General features: G+C 31.8%; 3 protein-coding genes across 3 annotated transcripts; all 3 read left to right on the plus strand.

Annotated features, from left to right (window-relative positions):
- The first annotated feature begins 1,403 nt into the window (after positions 1-1,403).
- On the plus strand, positions 1,404-3,693 carry Osi9 (DUF1676 domain-containing protein Osi9). Its single transcript, XM_083096796.1, has 3 exons — positions 1,404-1,817; positions 2,358-2,530; positions 2,769-3,693. The coding sequence occupies exons 1-3, from the start codon at positions 1,561-1,563 to the stop codon at positions 3,089-3,091; spliced, it is 753 nt and encodes a 250-aa protein (XP_082952922.1). The 5' UTR covers positions 1,404-1,560; the 3' UTR covers positions 3,092-3,693.
- Osi10b (DUF1676 domain-containing protein Osi10b) lies at positions 3,096-6,483 on the plus strand. Its single transcript, XM_083097519.1, has 3 exons — positions 3,096-3,285; positions 4,853-5,278; positions 6,053-6,483. The coding sequence occupies exons 1-3, from the start codon at positions 3,096-3,098 to the stop codon at positions 6,481-6,483; spliced, it is 1,047 nt and encodes a 348-aa protein (XP_082953645.1).
- Positions 6,484-10,463: 3,980 nt separating this feature from the next.
- On the plus strand, positions 10,464-12,736 carry LOC145970980 (uncharacterized). Its single transcript, XM_083098100.1, has 3 exons — positions 10,464-10,960; positions 11,836-11,892; positions 12,400-12,736. Exons 1-3 carry the CDS (start codon positions 10,591-10,593, stop codon positions 12,630-12,632), a joined length of 660 nt encoding a protein of 219 aa, XP_082954226.1. The 5' UTR covers positions 10,464-10,590; the 3' UTR covers positions 12,633-12,736.
- Positions 12,737-14,570: the final 1,834 nt, after the last annotated feature.

Consider the following 14,570-nt stretch of genomic DNA (forward strand, 5'->3'; position numbering starts at 1 on the left):
AGAAGCGGTTTAAAATTATAGTAAAAATGAGAAACCCGATAATGAAGATGAGCAGATGAATAATGGTAAAAGTGTTAAATGAAATCGCGATTTTATGTAATAAATCGTGCGACGCTGGCTGATAGCTAGCGATCACGCAAGGGTTTAAACCATCGCAGGCTCGTATAATATTATAAACACATTAGAAAGTTGTATAGAGGCGATGAACGAAGCATCATCTAGTAGTAATAGTACAGAAATATCCTGTATGATATACCTTGTCGAAAGCGAAATCGTAAACCAACTTATGCCGAGTGCTTGGCCAAATAAAACGCGTCACTTCTCTCTATCAGTGCGATATCAGATCCCTCGTTGATGCAACATTTTTCAAAGAGATTTCCAGAATAAACTACTTATAACTCGCAATGCGTTTATAGCGCATAATCATGTAGGAGAAAGAGAGAGAGACGCAATTGAATAATAAAAATAAATGTCGAGACACAGTCTCTTATCTTGTCCTAGAAACTAATTATGACAAGTGACTCAATTGAACAAGTCATTTCAAGAATCACCCGGACAGACGCCAAATAATATATGCTACCGCAGATAATTCATCTTTAATGCATAAGCACTGCACATGTGTCCCTCTTTGAAAGCTCTGACAAGTAGGCAGTTTCTGTCGCAGCTGCTGTATATCTTCATCGATATATTTATCTTGTAAAAAAAGAGATATCTAAAATATATCTAAATCCTTTGACAAGAGCAGTTTCGTAGATTTCTCGGATTGTTTATATGCATAACGCGAAATCTCAAATTAATAAGAATTGCAATGATGTACAAGATCCGCGTACTTATTTCCGCTTTCGATGTGGATATTCAAAGAACACCCACATTTCACCTTCTACCGTTTGGTATCGGTACTTTGGTGCCTTTGACCCGTGTCGAAACGTCTCTCGCGATTCGATCGTGCTCCGATCTCATCCGCAGGAAGAGGCCAGTGGTGCGTAGGCACACATCATCTTTCTCTCATTTTTTTCTCTCTCTCTTTCTCTTCTCGTTTTCTCCCTCTCGCATTTTGCGTATGCGCGCATGTGTGTGCGTTTTACGCATACAGGACGAATTTGTCGAGAGTCAACACACCCGTTGTGTACACAAACGACTTAAGTAAGTAAGCACATACAGGTAGACAGGAGAGGAGAACCAATGGAGAAGGATCGGTGGTGTGCAAACGCGTCAACGAGAGACGCACACGACAAGAACGGAATGACCGCCTGAAGAAGAACCAATAGCTCGTATGGATTGTAACCCGGCGGGGGCCACCCGGTGGGGGCCATCAAAATTTCAAAAACGTACGCGGGCCCCTTTCGCGACGAGGATAAAAGGCAGCAATCGTGATTCTTTCGGGCAGTGTCGATACGATCGCCGTACTCGTTCGAGCGTTAACGTGCAAGAGACGGAAAAGGGAGACGAGAGAGAAGAGAAGGAGAGGAAGTGAAGGAGAGCAAGTTTCGACAAGTTGGAATAATCGGTTCGATTTCGTCGGTCCTCTTTTCGTTGCCCGGAAGTTCGGAAAGAATCAACATGTACAAATTGGCAATAATCGGCGCACTCTTCGTGGTATCCACCCTCGCTGCACCGGCATCGCAGGATGCGGAAGTGGCACCGCCCTCGATCATCGAGGAAGCCCTCGACGTGTACGGTTCTTGTTCCGGGGAGTCGAACGTCGCGGTGTGTCTTAAGTTGAAGGCTCTGCGCTATGTTGACCGAGTCGTCCGCTCGGCTGACATCGAAGTCTTCGACGGATTCAAGATCGTGCAGACCGAGGAGGCTAAGAACAGGTAAGGGACAGAGCGAGGATTTGCTCGGGATAGTGATCGCTACGTTTTACGGTGATCGAGCATTAAAACGACGATAATCGACATCGAGTGAAACTGAGACGTGAGAAACGCGACAGGTGATTCGTGTGGTGAATTAATACTTGGTATTTCGATTTAATAATTGTATTTACAAATATTGTCTTACTTTTTGTACAATGCCAAAGTGTATAAGATCATAATATAAAAAACATAGACAAAGCAATTATTGCATAATTGGATCGAATTAATTAATTCCTTTATAAGATTCAATTTGGGTTTATTTGAAATATAATTAGAATGAGATAATTCATAAATTTATTATTCGAACGATAAACTGTTAATTTTGAAATTAACTCTCCGTATTTTCACTTTAATCATTTTAATCAATGAACGATGTTACTTTACTATGCAAGAGACTTAAATGTCCGGTCATAAAATTAGCATAGAAAGTTGTTAACGAACGTCGGAGGATATTTCGAAACGCTTATGCAAATGATGAAGCGCACACTTCTTTCTTTTCAGCCGAGCTGACAATGCAAGGTCTCTTAATGACATTGAAAATACTTTACCAGCTGAGACAGAAGCCAAAGAAGCTGCAATTGATCAAGCCCTTGTAGATAGAGCTGCCAAGTTCTTATCTACACACACTGTCGAATTAAGCCTCCCGGAAGACGTTGCCCGTTCCTTTGACGAAGGTAAAATTAAATTAAATTAAAAGAAAAACATATATAATATTTATTTAAATATATGAAAATATTTTTACACTTTAAACTATAAAATTCCGTCATATCATACTTTTGATAAGCTATGTAGAATACATCTTATTATTAAAGATGGAAAAAATTTAAACATCCACATTATTAAAAAATTAAATATATACATTATTAAAAAAAATCAAAAGATTTATATTTTGGAACTTTGCTTATGTTTTAGCTCGTGGTAAGAAGAAGAAGATTGTTAAATCCCTGTTGCCCATCCTTCTTCTCCTGAAACTTAAGGCTGCTGCCCTTATCCCAATTGCCCTTGGTGCTTTGGCTTTGATCGCTGTTAAGGCTCTCATCATCGGCAAGATTGCCCTCGTCATCAGCTTGATCATCGCTCTGCAGAAATTGCTCGCTTACAAGAGCCAAAGTTACGAGGTAGTCGCTCATCCCGTCCATGATTACGGACACGAGGTGCACCACGATCATCATGGCTGGGCGAGATCGGCGTCCGGCTCTGATCTCGCGTATAACGCGTACAAACCCGCTGAATAGCCCAATGTCACGTACAACCTCTCTTCCTTCTAACTTTCTACCTTCATTCGCCAAAGTGATCATCCTTAACCCGGCGATCACACCTGAGGGAGGCGTGGCTCAACTTCTCAGGGATCCGCTCGACAAGCTCAGCTCGACAACGCGGACTTATCGACGCAAGAACGACCAGATCGAACGTAATTCTACGCGGACAGGTAAATTACGACTGTTAAACGAGGACGACTACCGGATTTTTTGTGCGGATTGCATCTTTAATCATACGCGACTCGACGACTTGACAATACCCAAGCCGACAACTGATAGAGATGCTATCAATCGCAATAGATGAAAGTTCGACGTACATTACGATGATTTTACGACGGAACTCATCATTTTTTATCCACCACGACGAAAGACGGTATCCAGAGGTTATGAGAATCTCAAAATAGTGGAACCTGACAGAATGATAGAAATCACGCCCCCTCGATCATACACTCGTGCGGTATCCTTTCAGAGTTATCCGTGTCTATCGCACGCGGGACGAACTCGTAGTCAATACTCGCGCGGGACCACCAGATTTAATCCAATGATTATTTATATACCGATCATCCCGTTGAGATCATCATGTGTAACTTATCATATTATTTATAAATAAATTGTAATTTTGTATAATATTAAAAATTTATGTTTTTGGTTTTATTTTCCATTCCACGAAAATATCCTCCATTACAGGAAATATGAATCTTGCCGAATATATAACTATTTTATATCATTCTTATATTAATATTTTATATCAAATTATAAAATATTAATATAAAAATTGTATAAAATATATATAAATATTTTTATAATATAAAAATCTGAAAAAACATGAAATATTAGAGAAAAAAGCGAAAAAAAGAAGATAAGCGATTTGCAGACACGATTTTATAATAAAGTTATATAGAAAAAGGGGATTTTAAAGCGAGAGAACATTTAAGATCAGCAATCTGTATCTCTCAACAGAAATAATCCGCCGAAAATAAACTTAATCAGTATCTTATTCAAATATTGTATCTTCTGGATTTTATTTGTGTCCTAGATTCATTGTACAAATTCGATAATTATATTCGCGCTACATACGCTCTCGCAATTTTCTTTGTCCAGTCAGGAAGCTTGTCTCATCAATCTGACGATATAATGATCTTTCCGACGCTCCATTCTTCGACTGGCGGAAATTACTCTCCTCGATGCATCCGGTGTATCAAGCGTATTATGCGCACGAAATACGAACCAAGTATACTTTCGCTGCTTGTAAAATCTTCAGAGTGAAACCAATTGTTCTGTCGTGTGTGAACGCCCCCCTGTCGTCTATATAGGAGAGCCACAGGTACAGAATGAACAGTATTTTACGGGAACTTCATTGCTCTACGTCTTTTCGGCGTGATGGAAACAGGATGCCCTGTTGATTTTAAAACAGTAAAAAAAATAATGTTATGATAATTCAAAAATGCGTGAAAAATATTCTAGAAGCTAAATTCTAGATGCTTTTAAAATGCACATTATTTTATAGTGTTGATGGTTTCTTGACCCTCCGAAACGGAATAACTTTAGTTGTGCAAAAGCTTCCTGTATAATTTTTTTTAGTTTATTTCAAGTTTTTTATCAACTTTCTGTGTCCGATGTTTCGTTTAATCTGAATACGCTTGTATAAATGAAAGAGCGGTCAAATTGATATGTCGAGGATAAAAAACAAATTCCGTTATCTATGTCTGCTTATTCTCGTATCAACGAGTTTTACAGTGATCATGGAACCCAAAGAGCATATCACTTTGGATAACGAACATTCCTATAGCTTCAATGAAGCTTTCGGTACATGTCTATCGAAGAAGGAACACAGCACATTCGAATGCGTGAATCGTGGTATTTTATGTGCTTTACAATCCTGGCACGATAAGGACACCTTGGAGTTTGGCAAGATGCGACTGGATCGAGCGGAAGGCTACAGCAGAGATTTTTTGGATTTAGATTACGATCCGAAGGATTTCGGAAATATCGTGAAGGCAGCCGCCAAATTGATGGAACGCCGAAATATCAAGTGGAATCTCGATAATCTATATCCTGGACTGCAAATGCGCGTCGGACCAATGTTAAACGGAGATGGAATACTGGAATTTGCTCTCGACAAAAGAGCTGCTTCGTTCGACGACAGGCAGGCTGGTGGTCCAGGTAAAAAAATTGTAATATTAAATATATTATCGAATTTAAATTAACCATTTCAGTTGCTCAATTAAACAAGTTCCTTTTTGCCCAGAAATTTTATGTCGAAAAATGATTCAAGTTTATGAAAAGAGTTTGTTCTAAATGCATAATTATTGTTTGCCTTATCTGAAAATTTATTCATAGTAAGATATGTAAAGACAAATATTTAAATATATTTTTTTTATTTATTCTTTCAATATTAAATATATTATCGAATTTAAATTAACCATTTCAGTTGCTCAATTAAACAAGTTCCTTTTCTCCCAGAAATTTTATGTCGAAAAATGATTCGAGTTTATGAAAAGAATTTGTTCTAAATGCATAATTATTGTTTGCTTTATCTGAAAATTTATTCATAGTAAGATACGTAGAGACAAATATTTAAATATATTTTTATTCGTTTTTTATTTATTCTTTCAATATTCCTCACGTACCTATGTCTTATATAATAACTACGTGAATAATGTAATTTAGGAGTTACGTATTAGTATTACAGATTCTTTTACAAAAGAATGATTATGTAAAATAGAATGCAAAATGCTTGCTTTAAAAAATTGCAGCTTGTTACATGCAGAATTACCTGTCTTGTTACCTTAGCACAGAATCAAACCTTACGCTCAGGTTCTTGTCCTGGATAAGCCGTTACGTGTGCCAACTGGTTTCAAGAACGTCCTCCAGTAGGCAGCACGGCCAAGGCTACGTAACTGGTTGTAAATTCAAGGGCAATTTCTATCATTTCAGGAAGACAGTTAACCAGACACATATTACTGCCATTTCTCTTGGGTTTCAAATTCAACTTGGCATCTCTAATTCCGCTTATGTTTGGTTTCCTGCTGATTGTGACCAAGAAGGCCTTGCTATTGACGAAAGTGGCGCTATTTCTAAGTGGTCTCTTAGGATGGAATAAGCTCTTTTCCGGAACATCTGCAACGTCTTACCCGGTGAACGCGTTCAATGACTTCCATACTTACGGATATGAGCATGAAATACCAGCAGATGTTCATTCACATTATGAGTATCATTATCCGCAGCGACCTTACAAAAAAACGCTACAAGATTATATTCCTTTTGATCAGCATGTCATTAGAGAAGTAGTCAATGTTTATGAAGGAAGTAATGACTCGGGGCAAAATAGAAAAAATGCAAAAAATTTTGTTTGGACTCAAAATTAATTAATCGTACGATTTAAAAATAAATAATAAAATTTGAATAAATTACACAGGCCTATGAGAGTGAGTTACAAAAAGCAGAGTAGGTGAAGCACGTCAAGTTTTCGAGTAATTTATAATTCAAAAATGGCTATTTCGGTAAATTTTATGAATTTATTATGGAAGAATCTAATTTATTGAAATATTTCTGCCAATGGCAGAATCGTATAATACTAATCTTCACCTTTCAAATCCATTTTCGATTGCTGCTGCACGGTTTTTTTTTCGCTGAGATATACAAGTATGAGTAAGTTATAATAAAATTTACGTTAAAGAAAATTTACATAGACACCAATATGGCAGAACCATATTAGATCCGCCATCCTGAAATTTGAAAAGGTTTACATCTGTCAGGTTTGATTGTCGAAAAAAGTCCTGTAGAAATATATCTAATACAATTGTTACACATTTTGATAAATTTTTCTAAATTTTATTTTTTTATTGTGATTCTGATCGTCATATTGGATCCATTTTTAATTTCAAAAAATGACAGGCGGCGTTCAAAAATCTATGTTTTTACCTAAATTTTAATTCGTAGTAAGACAGAGCGGTAACACGGATTTGGAATGGCTCATTGGATCACTATGCATGATCAGTCTTATAACTTGTATGTCTCAGCGAAAAAAAATTGTGCGGCGGCAATCGAAAGTGGATTTGAAAGGTGAAGACTAATATTATACGAAGCCAGAAATATTTCAAAAAATTAGGTTTCCTCATAATAAATTCATGAAATTAATTGAAATAGCTATTTGTAGACTATTTAACCACAAATTACTCAGAAACCGCGACTAGATTCGTTTTCAGAGTAAAAAAAATCTACCAGATTCATCTATTTTGCTTTTTGTAACTAACCAAACTTAAAATTTCGCAGGCCTGTGATTATCAATGTTTAGAAAAATCACATTTAAAATAACTGCTTTTGATTTAAATTTAGATCTATTTCTAATACTTCATTCAATTATTTTAAAATATAAGAAATGTTTCATCAATTTTTCTGATATTCATAGAAATAAATTGTGTAGAGAATTTAGATTTGTTGATATAATATGATTTATTTTATGATAATTCGATTAATTTAAGCATTTTTTTATTTACAGTATTTACACATTATATAAGTGCGTAGATAAAAATTGTCACTAGTTTTATTGAATATAATATTAAATGTTTCAAAAAATCAGTATACTACTTTTAAATGATTAAACAATATTAAAAAAGAAAAAAATACTTATTTTTAATAAAAAAAGAGAGAATAATTATAGTACGTTTTTTATAATAAATTATCATTATATTGTTACTACATCTTATACGCTACCATCCATTAATTATATAATTAAATATAAAATATGTGTGCATGTATGTAATAAAACTGATTCAAGCATATCAAGAAGCACTTTATTTCTCTTATTAAATTTAGATTTACATAATAGCACAATATAATATTTTTTCTTATAAATATTGATTTGTTTTATTCATGAAACTAAATTACATAACTATATCGCATAATATAACATTTAACTTCTATTACTTTTGCTAAAAATCATACTTTTATTTTATTATTATTATATATTATTATATCAGATAGTTTTTATTAATATGACGTATAATCTCTTGAAACATATTGCAAAAAAGAGATGCATTCGATTATTACAACAGAATGTCTAAATCACTTTTTTTCCTCTGCATTATGCAATGATCTTTCTAGCGAATTCACTGTCAGTTTCAAATACCTGTCTATTAATTCAAAGAATCCCAAGAATTGTCATTGGGATCCTGGTGTTTTCACTTAGTGATGCCATTAGTCTCGATCCATTACTGTATCATCCTTTTTTTCGGTCGTCTAACTGTACCGGTAATTCTCTTTTTCAATCTTACCTTACACCATCCGCAGGAGCGGTAATGGTTACATCCGGGAAATGCATTTACTCATAAAGGAAAATACTGCCGTGTCTTTACGGTCATGCGAATATATGTATGGCCACATGTTCATAACACTCTCTGTCAAGTTTAACTGAGGCGAGAATCGCATGATATAATAACAGATATAAAAGTTTCTTGTTTGCTTAATTATTTGTGTAATAAAGATGTATATATACGTATGTAGTCTGAAAAATAAATAATAATAATAATATAAAGGAGAAACTTTTGTTAAAAGTGCATGTTTATAAGTACAGGCTTCTTTGACGGCTAGGAAAAGTGGATTACACGGAAATATAATTTACTTTACGAGGAATGGCAATGTTACTGTCGAGATAGTACTATTCGGTAAAGAGACCGTGACAAAACCTTGTGTTTGTACGTATGCTTTCTTCTTAATAATTACTCCTACTATGTTATTAGAATCGTGGAGAGTGAAGTAGATAATGAATACCTCCTATAATAATCGATGTCGCTGTGTAATCGGAATTCACCAAGATGATGTGGAATTGAGCTGCTATGATAAATAGCTTACGTCCGAAAGAGAATTAAATGCATTGAATACAGTGGACAGCGTTAATCAAGTCCATTATTGTTGTAATTGCTGTTTTTTCTAAATGTAGCTCGTCACGGAGCGTAATCTGTGTCGAATTAACAGTATCTTAAGTGCTACGTCAAGTTCCTTGGCCTTGATTAATCATCATGTATTGTATGTATAATATACATATAAAATTTATACTTGATATAATAATTTCCATTTTTTTGCAATAATTATGTAATAACTAAATATGTAAACTAAGTATACTTTTATAGTGAATTATATTTCCTTCTCATTCACTGCATTTTTTAAAAATGTACATTTCTTTCTACGTCAAAATGTATAACACAAAAAATATATTAATTAAAATAAAATAAAATAACAAAAGTAAAAAAGACAAAGTAAAATACTTCTTGAAGATATTTATGGATTGACATTAAGGATGATTGCTCGTATTCTTATCTACAATATTCGACAATCTCTTTAATAGCAAATATTGTTGTAATCTCTCAGCAATCTTCTACAATCTCTAATTAATATAATTCAATTGTCCCTATAATTAAAAATTTAACAATCAAAAATTTTATTGCTCTTTTTACTACAATAAATAAATCAATAATAATTATTAAACTATTTTAAATATCTGAAAAAAGTACATCTGAGAAAGAGATAAAAAAGGGATTTGATCTGCATTAACTTTTTAAAGCATAGTGGTATGAAAAATGTTTAATTTTTTAGTACTTGAACGTGCTTGGTGGGGACGTTATTCATATATTATCTTTAAATCGTAAAATTACTACAAGCACAGAGATTTACATTCTATTTTATCTATTTAATATAGTTGTCAATCATACTTTACCAACAGATTTTTATTATTTTGTGTAATTTTGTATTGCAAATAATTAAAATAAAATTAATTTATTATATATACTATTATTATATATACTATTTTGTCACATTTTATAAAAATAAAATTAAGCGACAAGACATTTTTTGTTGCAAAATTTTTGTGCTTTAAAGAGTTGGATATTAAAATTGATCAGTAATGAAAACAAATAATTGGCCTCGAAAATAAGAAAAAATTATTCTACATAATTTTGTGGCAAGCAAAGTTACTCGTGCATATAAATCTGTGAATAATCTTCAGCCGTTTCTTTGATTTTGCACGTACAGTTACGCCCAGATGAAAGAATATCGCTTGTTTTACCTGCATTCCAATGTGATCCTAATATGTTGCTATTAACGTTGGCGCGGCGGAGTTTTAAGGATCGTTTAACATACAGGTCATAGCGATACTTACTTACGAGCCTGTACGACATTGTTTTGGTTGAGAGGGCCTCTTCTCCCGTTGTTGTGGCGTTAAACAGCGCGTGGATCAAATACGGGTGCGTATAGTAAGAATTATAATGCGTTTGGTAGGAGAGACTAATGGGTGCACACTTATATAAGTCACAATGCAACCAGATTCTTCAAGTAGTCGGTGAGATTTAGCTGACCAGTTGACCAGTAGAGAGAATAAGATAGAATCGTAATAGAAGAAAAACTGATGGTCATTCTGTTTGAGATAACTAAAAGACACTTGGAAAAGAAACATCGACGACGTGAATGACACAATCAGGATGGAAAAGCGACGTTCAACAATTTGGATTTTACGTTTCTTTCATCTTGCGATTTTCTTTAATCTAGTGACCGCTAAAAGTGAATATACGAAATTGTTCGAACGGTGCACGAAAGAGAAGAACACCTTCGATTGCTTCAAACGACATGCCTTGGAAATACTTACCATAGCGACTCAAGACAACTCTGTATATAAGATCAATGACTACATTTCCATTACCAAAGATGCAGCATTGACCGCGAGAAATTACAACTCGATGACATCTGAAAATGATACAGAATTAAGTCTTGATGAGAAATTAGATAATAAATTTTATGAATATCTATCATCGAGAAGCGTGAAGTTAAAAATACCAGGCAATGCTTTTGAAGGTAACAACATGTACACATATTCAAAAATTATTATTAATAAATTGTTAAATTAATAGTATTAAAAAAATTTTGCAAACAAAATTTTGAATATTTTAAATTAGATTATTGCGATATATACAGGGTGAAGCAATAATTTTGTCTTATCTGAAAAAAAATGAATTCGTAACGACAGCGACATATTTTTTTAAATATAATTATGTGTTTTTTTTATTTTTATTAATTGAGTCCTTTCATTATTTTATGCTAAAATTAATAAAAATAAAAATTTATTAATTATTAATTATTAAAAATAAAATTATTAAAAATAATTAATAATATATAAAATTATTAAAGTAAAATAATTGAAAAATAAATATTTTACGAAACGTTTTGTAGTTTATATAAAATTGTCAACTTAAAGAATAAAATATCGTATACTATTCAATTTTTGGCTATCCTACCTTAACTTTTTATGTAAAATATTGCGAGAAATTAGTTTATATGAAAAAATTAGGATGATTTCATTTAAGAAAATAAAAATAATTTTGAAATCTCTAAAGTGCCTCTACTTACGGAAGAAATATTATTAGAATATTATGGTTCTTTTGATATAATTTTCGTAATTACAACTTTTTCATACCTCTAAAAATAGTGCAGATGTACGAAGTGGACAAAGTTATTATCTCACTATATCAAAGTTATTATCTCACTATATCTCATATATATATAGTTAGATATTTTAAATTATGATATATATATATATATATATCATAATTTAAAATATCTTATTATTAATATTGCTTCATTCTAAAGCAGTAAATTGCAATGGATACGCAATTGATAGAGAAAATTAAAAAAAATTGATAATTTTTAAATAAAAATTTATAATATTTTAGGCAGAAAAAAGAAGGGCCGTTTTGGATATTTAATAGTAGCAGGAGCAGTATTAGCAGGTAAGTTTCCCTTATAAAGGATTTTTAAAAAATAATTTTAATATCAAAGTTGATAAGAGCTTATAATAGTATAATCAAGAGAGAAAGAGAGAGAGAGAGAGAGAGAGAGAGAGAGAGAGAGGGAGGGAGGGAGGGAGGGAGGGAGAGATAGAGAGAGGGAGAGAGGGAGAGAGAGAGAGAGAGAGAGAGAGAGAGAGAGAGAAAGATGAAAAATTTAATTAATATTTAATTTTATAAATCTTTCAAGCAATATTGCTCATTTTTTTAAATCAATGTCAGAGAGTGTAAATATAAAAAAATTAAATAAAGAATAAAATGCCTTTGTCTGCTGTTCTAAAAGTGATTTTTATCTTATACGTTTCCTCATTTTGACATTTAAAACGAATAAAAATTCGAATTATTACAAAATTCTTATTTCTTATTATTTTTAATATAAATCTGAAATCAATCCTATTAGGATATAAAATTCACTTTTCTTGTTTACGAAAACATTAATTATTTGTTTAGGTATGATGGCGCAATTAGCTTATGGAAAAATAGCTTTCCTCGCCGGTACAGCCTTGTTGACAGCGAAAATGGCCTTAGTTTTAAGCGCGATAGTTGGCTTGAAAAAGCTCTTTTCAAGCGGAGGAGGTGGTCATGAAGTAATTTATGCGACAGCATCCGAACATGGAGGAGGCGGTGGCGGTGGTGGATACGGTGGCTGGCAACGAGCAATGGAAGTTGTTCCACCAACTTGAATTATATTCGACATTATATCACAAACTCAAAATTTTATGATATAGTTACCGAATGTAGTACATTTTTCTTAATGCATCGAAAAAATGTTTTGAGAAAATATTAATTATTATTTATTATTTTATATATTTAATATATTTATTATTTATATATTATTTATTTAGCAAAATTGATACATACATGTATTATATGTAATATTACTTTTTTGACTCGGCACAAACGTATTATTTCATGAAGAATAAACAATACGTAATGTCGTTAATTATTAAACGTGTGTTTTAGATTATTTATCTAATATTTTCCGTTAATATTAATTTATATTAATTAATTAAAACACAAATGTAAAAAGAGATGATATTTTGTTTATATATTTTTAAGTTATTATATATTTGAAATTCATAATTTAATGTTATTATAATTTAATTTTTATTATTTTATAATAATAAAAGTAAAATAAAAATAAAATGAAAAATATAATAAAAAATAACCTTCTTATTACCAATATCAATTCTTATAAACAATATCAAATATAAAATAATATGCGTTTACAGTTATTAATTTTATAGAAAATCACAATGTGTATAAAAAATTTGTAAACGAAAGGGGTGGTTTAATCGATTTAAAAGGGTTTTAGTATTAATGAAAAATAGAATTTAATTAGAATTAGAGAAAATGTATGTTAAACACAGACTCTTATATATTATACTAGACTATTAACAGCATGTTAGAGAAGCAAGGCAATCATTTACAATTGGGATATATATATATTGTAAATGATTGCCTTGCTTTTCTAACATGCTGTTATATATATGCTGTATATATATATATATATATATATATATATATATATATATATACACACACACATATATATATATATATATATATATATATATATATATATATATACAGGGTGTCGCAGGCCACCCGTATCAGCCGAATATCTTAAAAACTAAGCGTGGCAGACAAAAATATTTCAGACAAAAGTTGTAAGGTTTAATGTTAGAGAAGCAAGGCAATCATTTACAATTGGGATATATATATATATATATATATATATATATATTTTTTTTTTTCTTAAAAATATGTAATTGTTAATTGCAAATTACATATTTTTTCTTCGAAACAACTATGCGTTTTCTTTACACCAATTAATTCCTCTCATTATTTTGTATATAAAAGTATTAAAGTAAGATAATCGAAAAATGAATATTTTACAAGATATTTTATGGTTTATGTAAAATTAAGAAATGATTTCAAGCCTTATAACTCAAAAAGTACTTGAGGGAAAAATATTTTATTATAGTGTTTTGGAAAGCCCTCGAGATAAGCTACAAGAATATGTAATAAAAAATTGGGGTTTCCATTTACAGAATTCAAGGTGACCTTTACGTGACCTTGATAACACTCTTCAAGGTCATACTGATATCGCCATGTAATGCGTTACTTGAAACCTTACAACTTTTGTCTGAAATATTTTTGTCTGCCGCGCTCAGTTTTTGAGATATTCGGCTGATACGGGTGGTCTGCGACACCTTATATATGTATAGATTGAATAGTTATAGTTAATATAGTAATACTTAAATATTGAATAATAATAGTTAATTGTTTTTATAATCACATTAAATATGTGTGTATGACATATCATATCAAATTCTATAATAATCCGGTATAAATTTTGCTCAATTGTAAATTAAACTTATTTCACATCTTATCATATGAGATATGGCTTTGTTAGCAGTCTAGTATATATATATAGAATATATATAGTATATATATAGAATTCTGTGGTGTTACTCTCATCATCAGGACATCACATTGTCTTCTTTTCTTTCGCATATCTTGCATTTAACACTATATAGCATTTTATAAAAAACTACTATTTCAAATTCAAAATATATTATAAAGAAATAAAACAATATTTTTCATTTTTATATTGT

This window comes from Camponotus vicinus, unplaced genomic scaffold (genome assembly GCF_025532165.1).
Source record: "Camponotus vicinus isolate PSW18456_S1 unplaced genomic scaffold, iyCamVici1.0 SCAF_4, whole genome shotgun sequence".
Lineage (NCBI taxonomy): Eukaryota > Metazoa > Arthropoda > Insecta > Hymenoptera > Formicidae > Camponotus > Camponotus vicinus.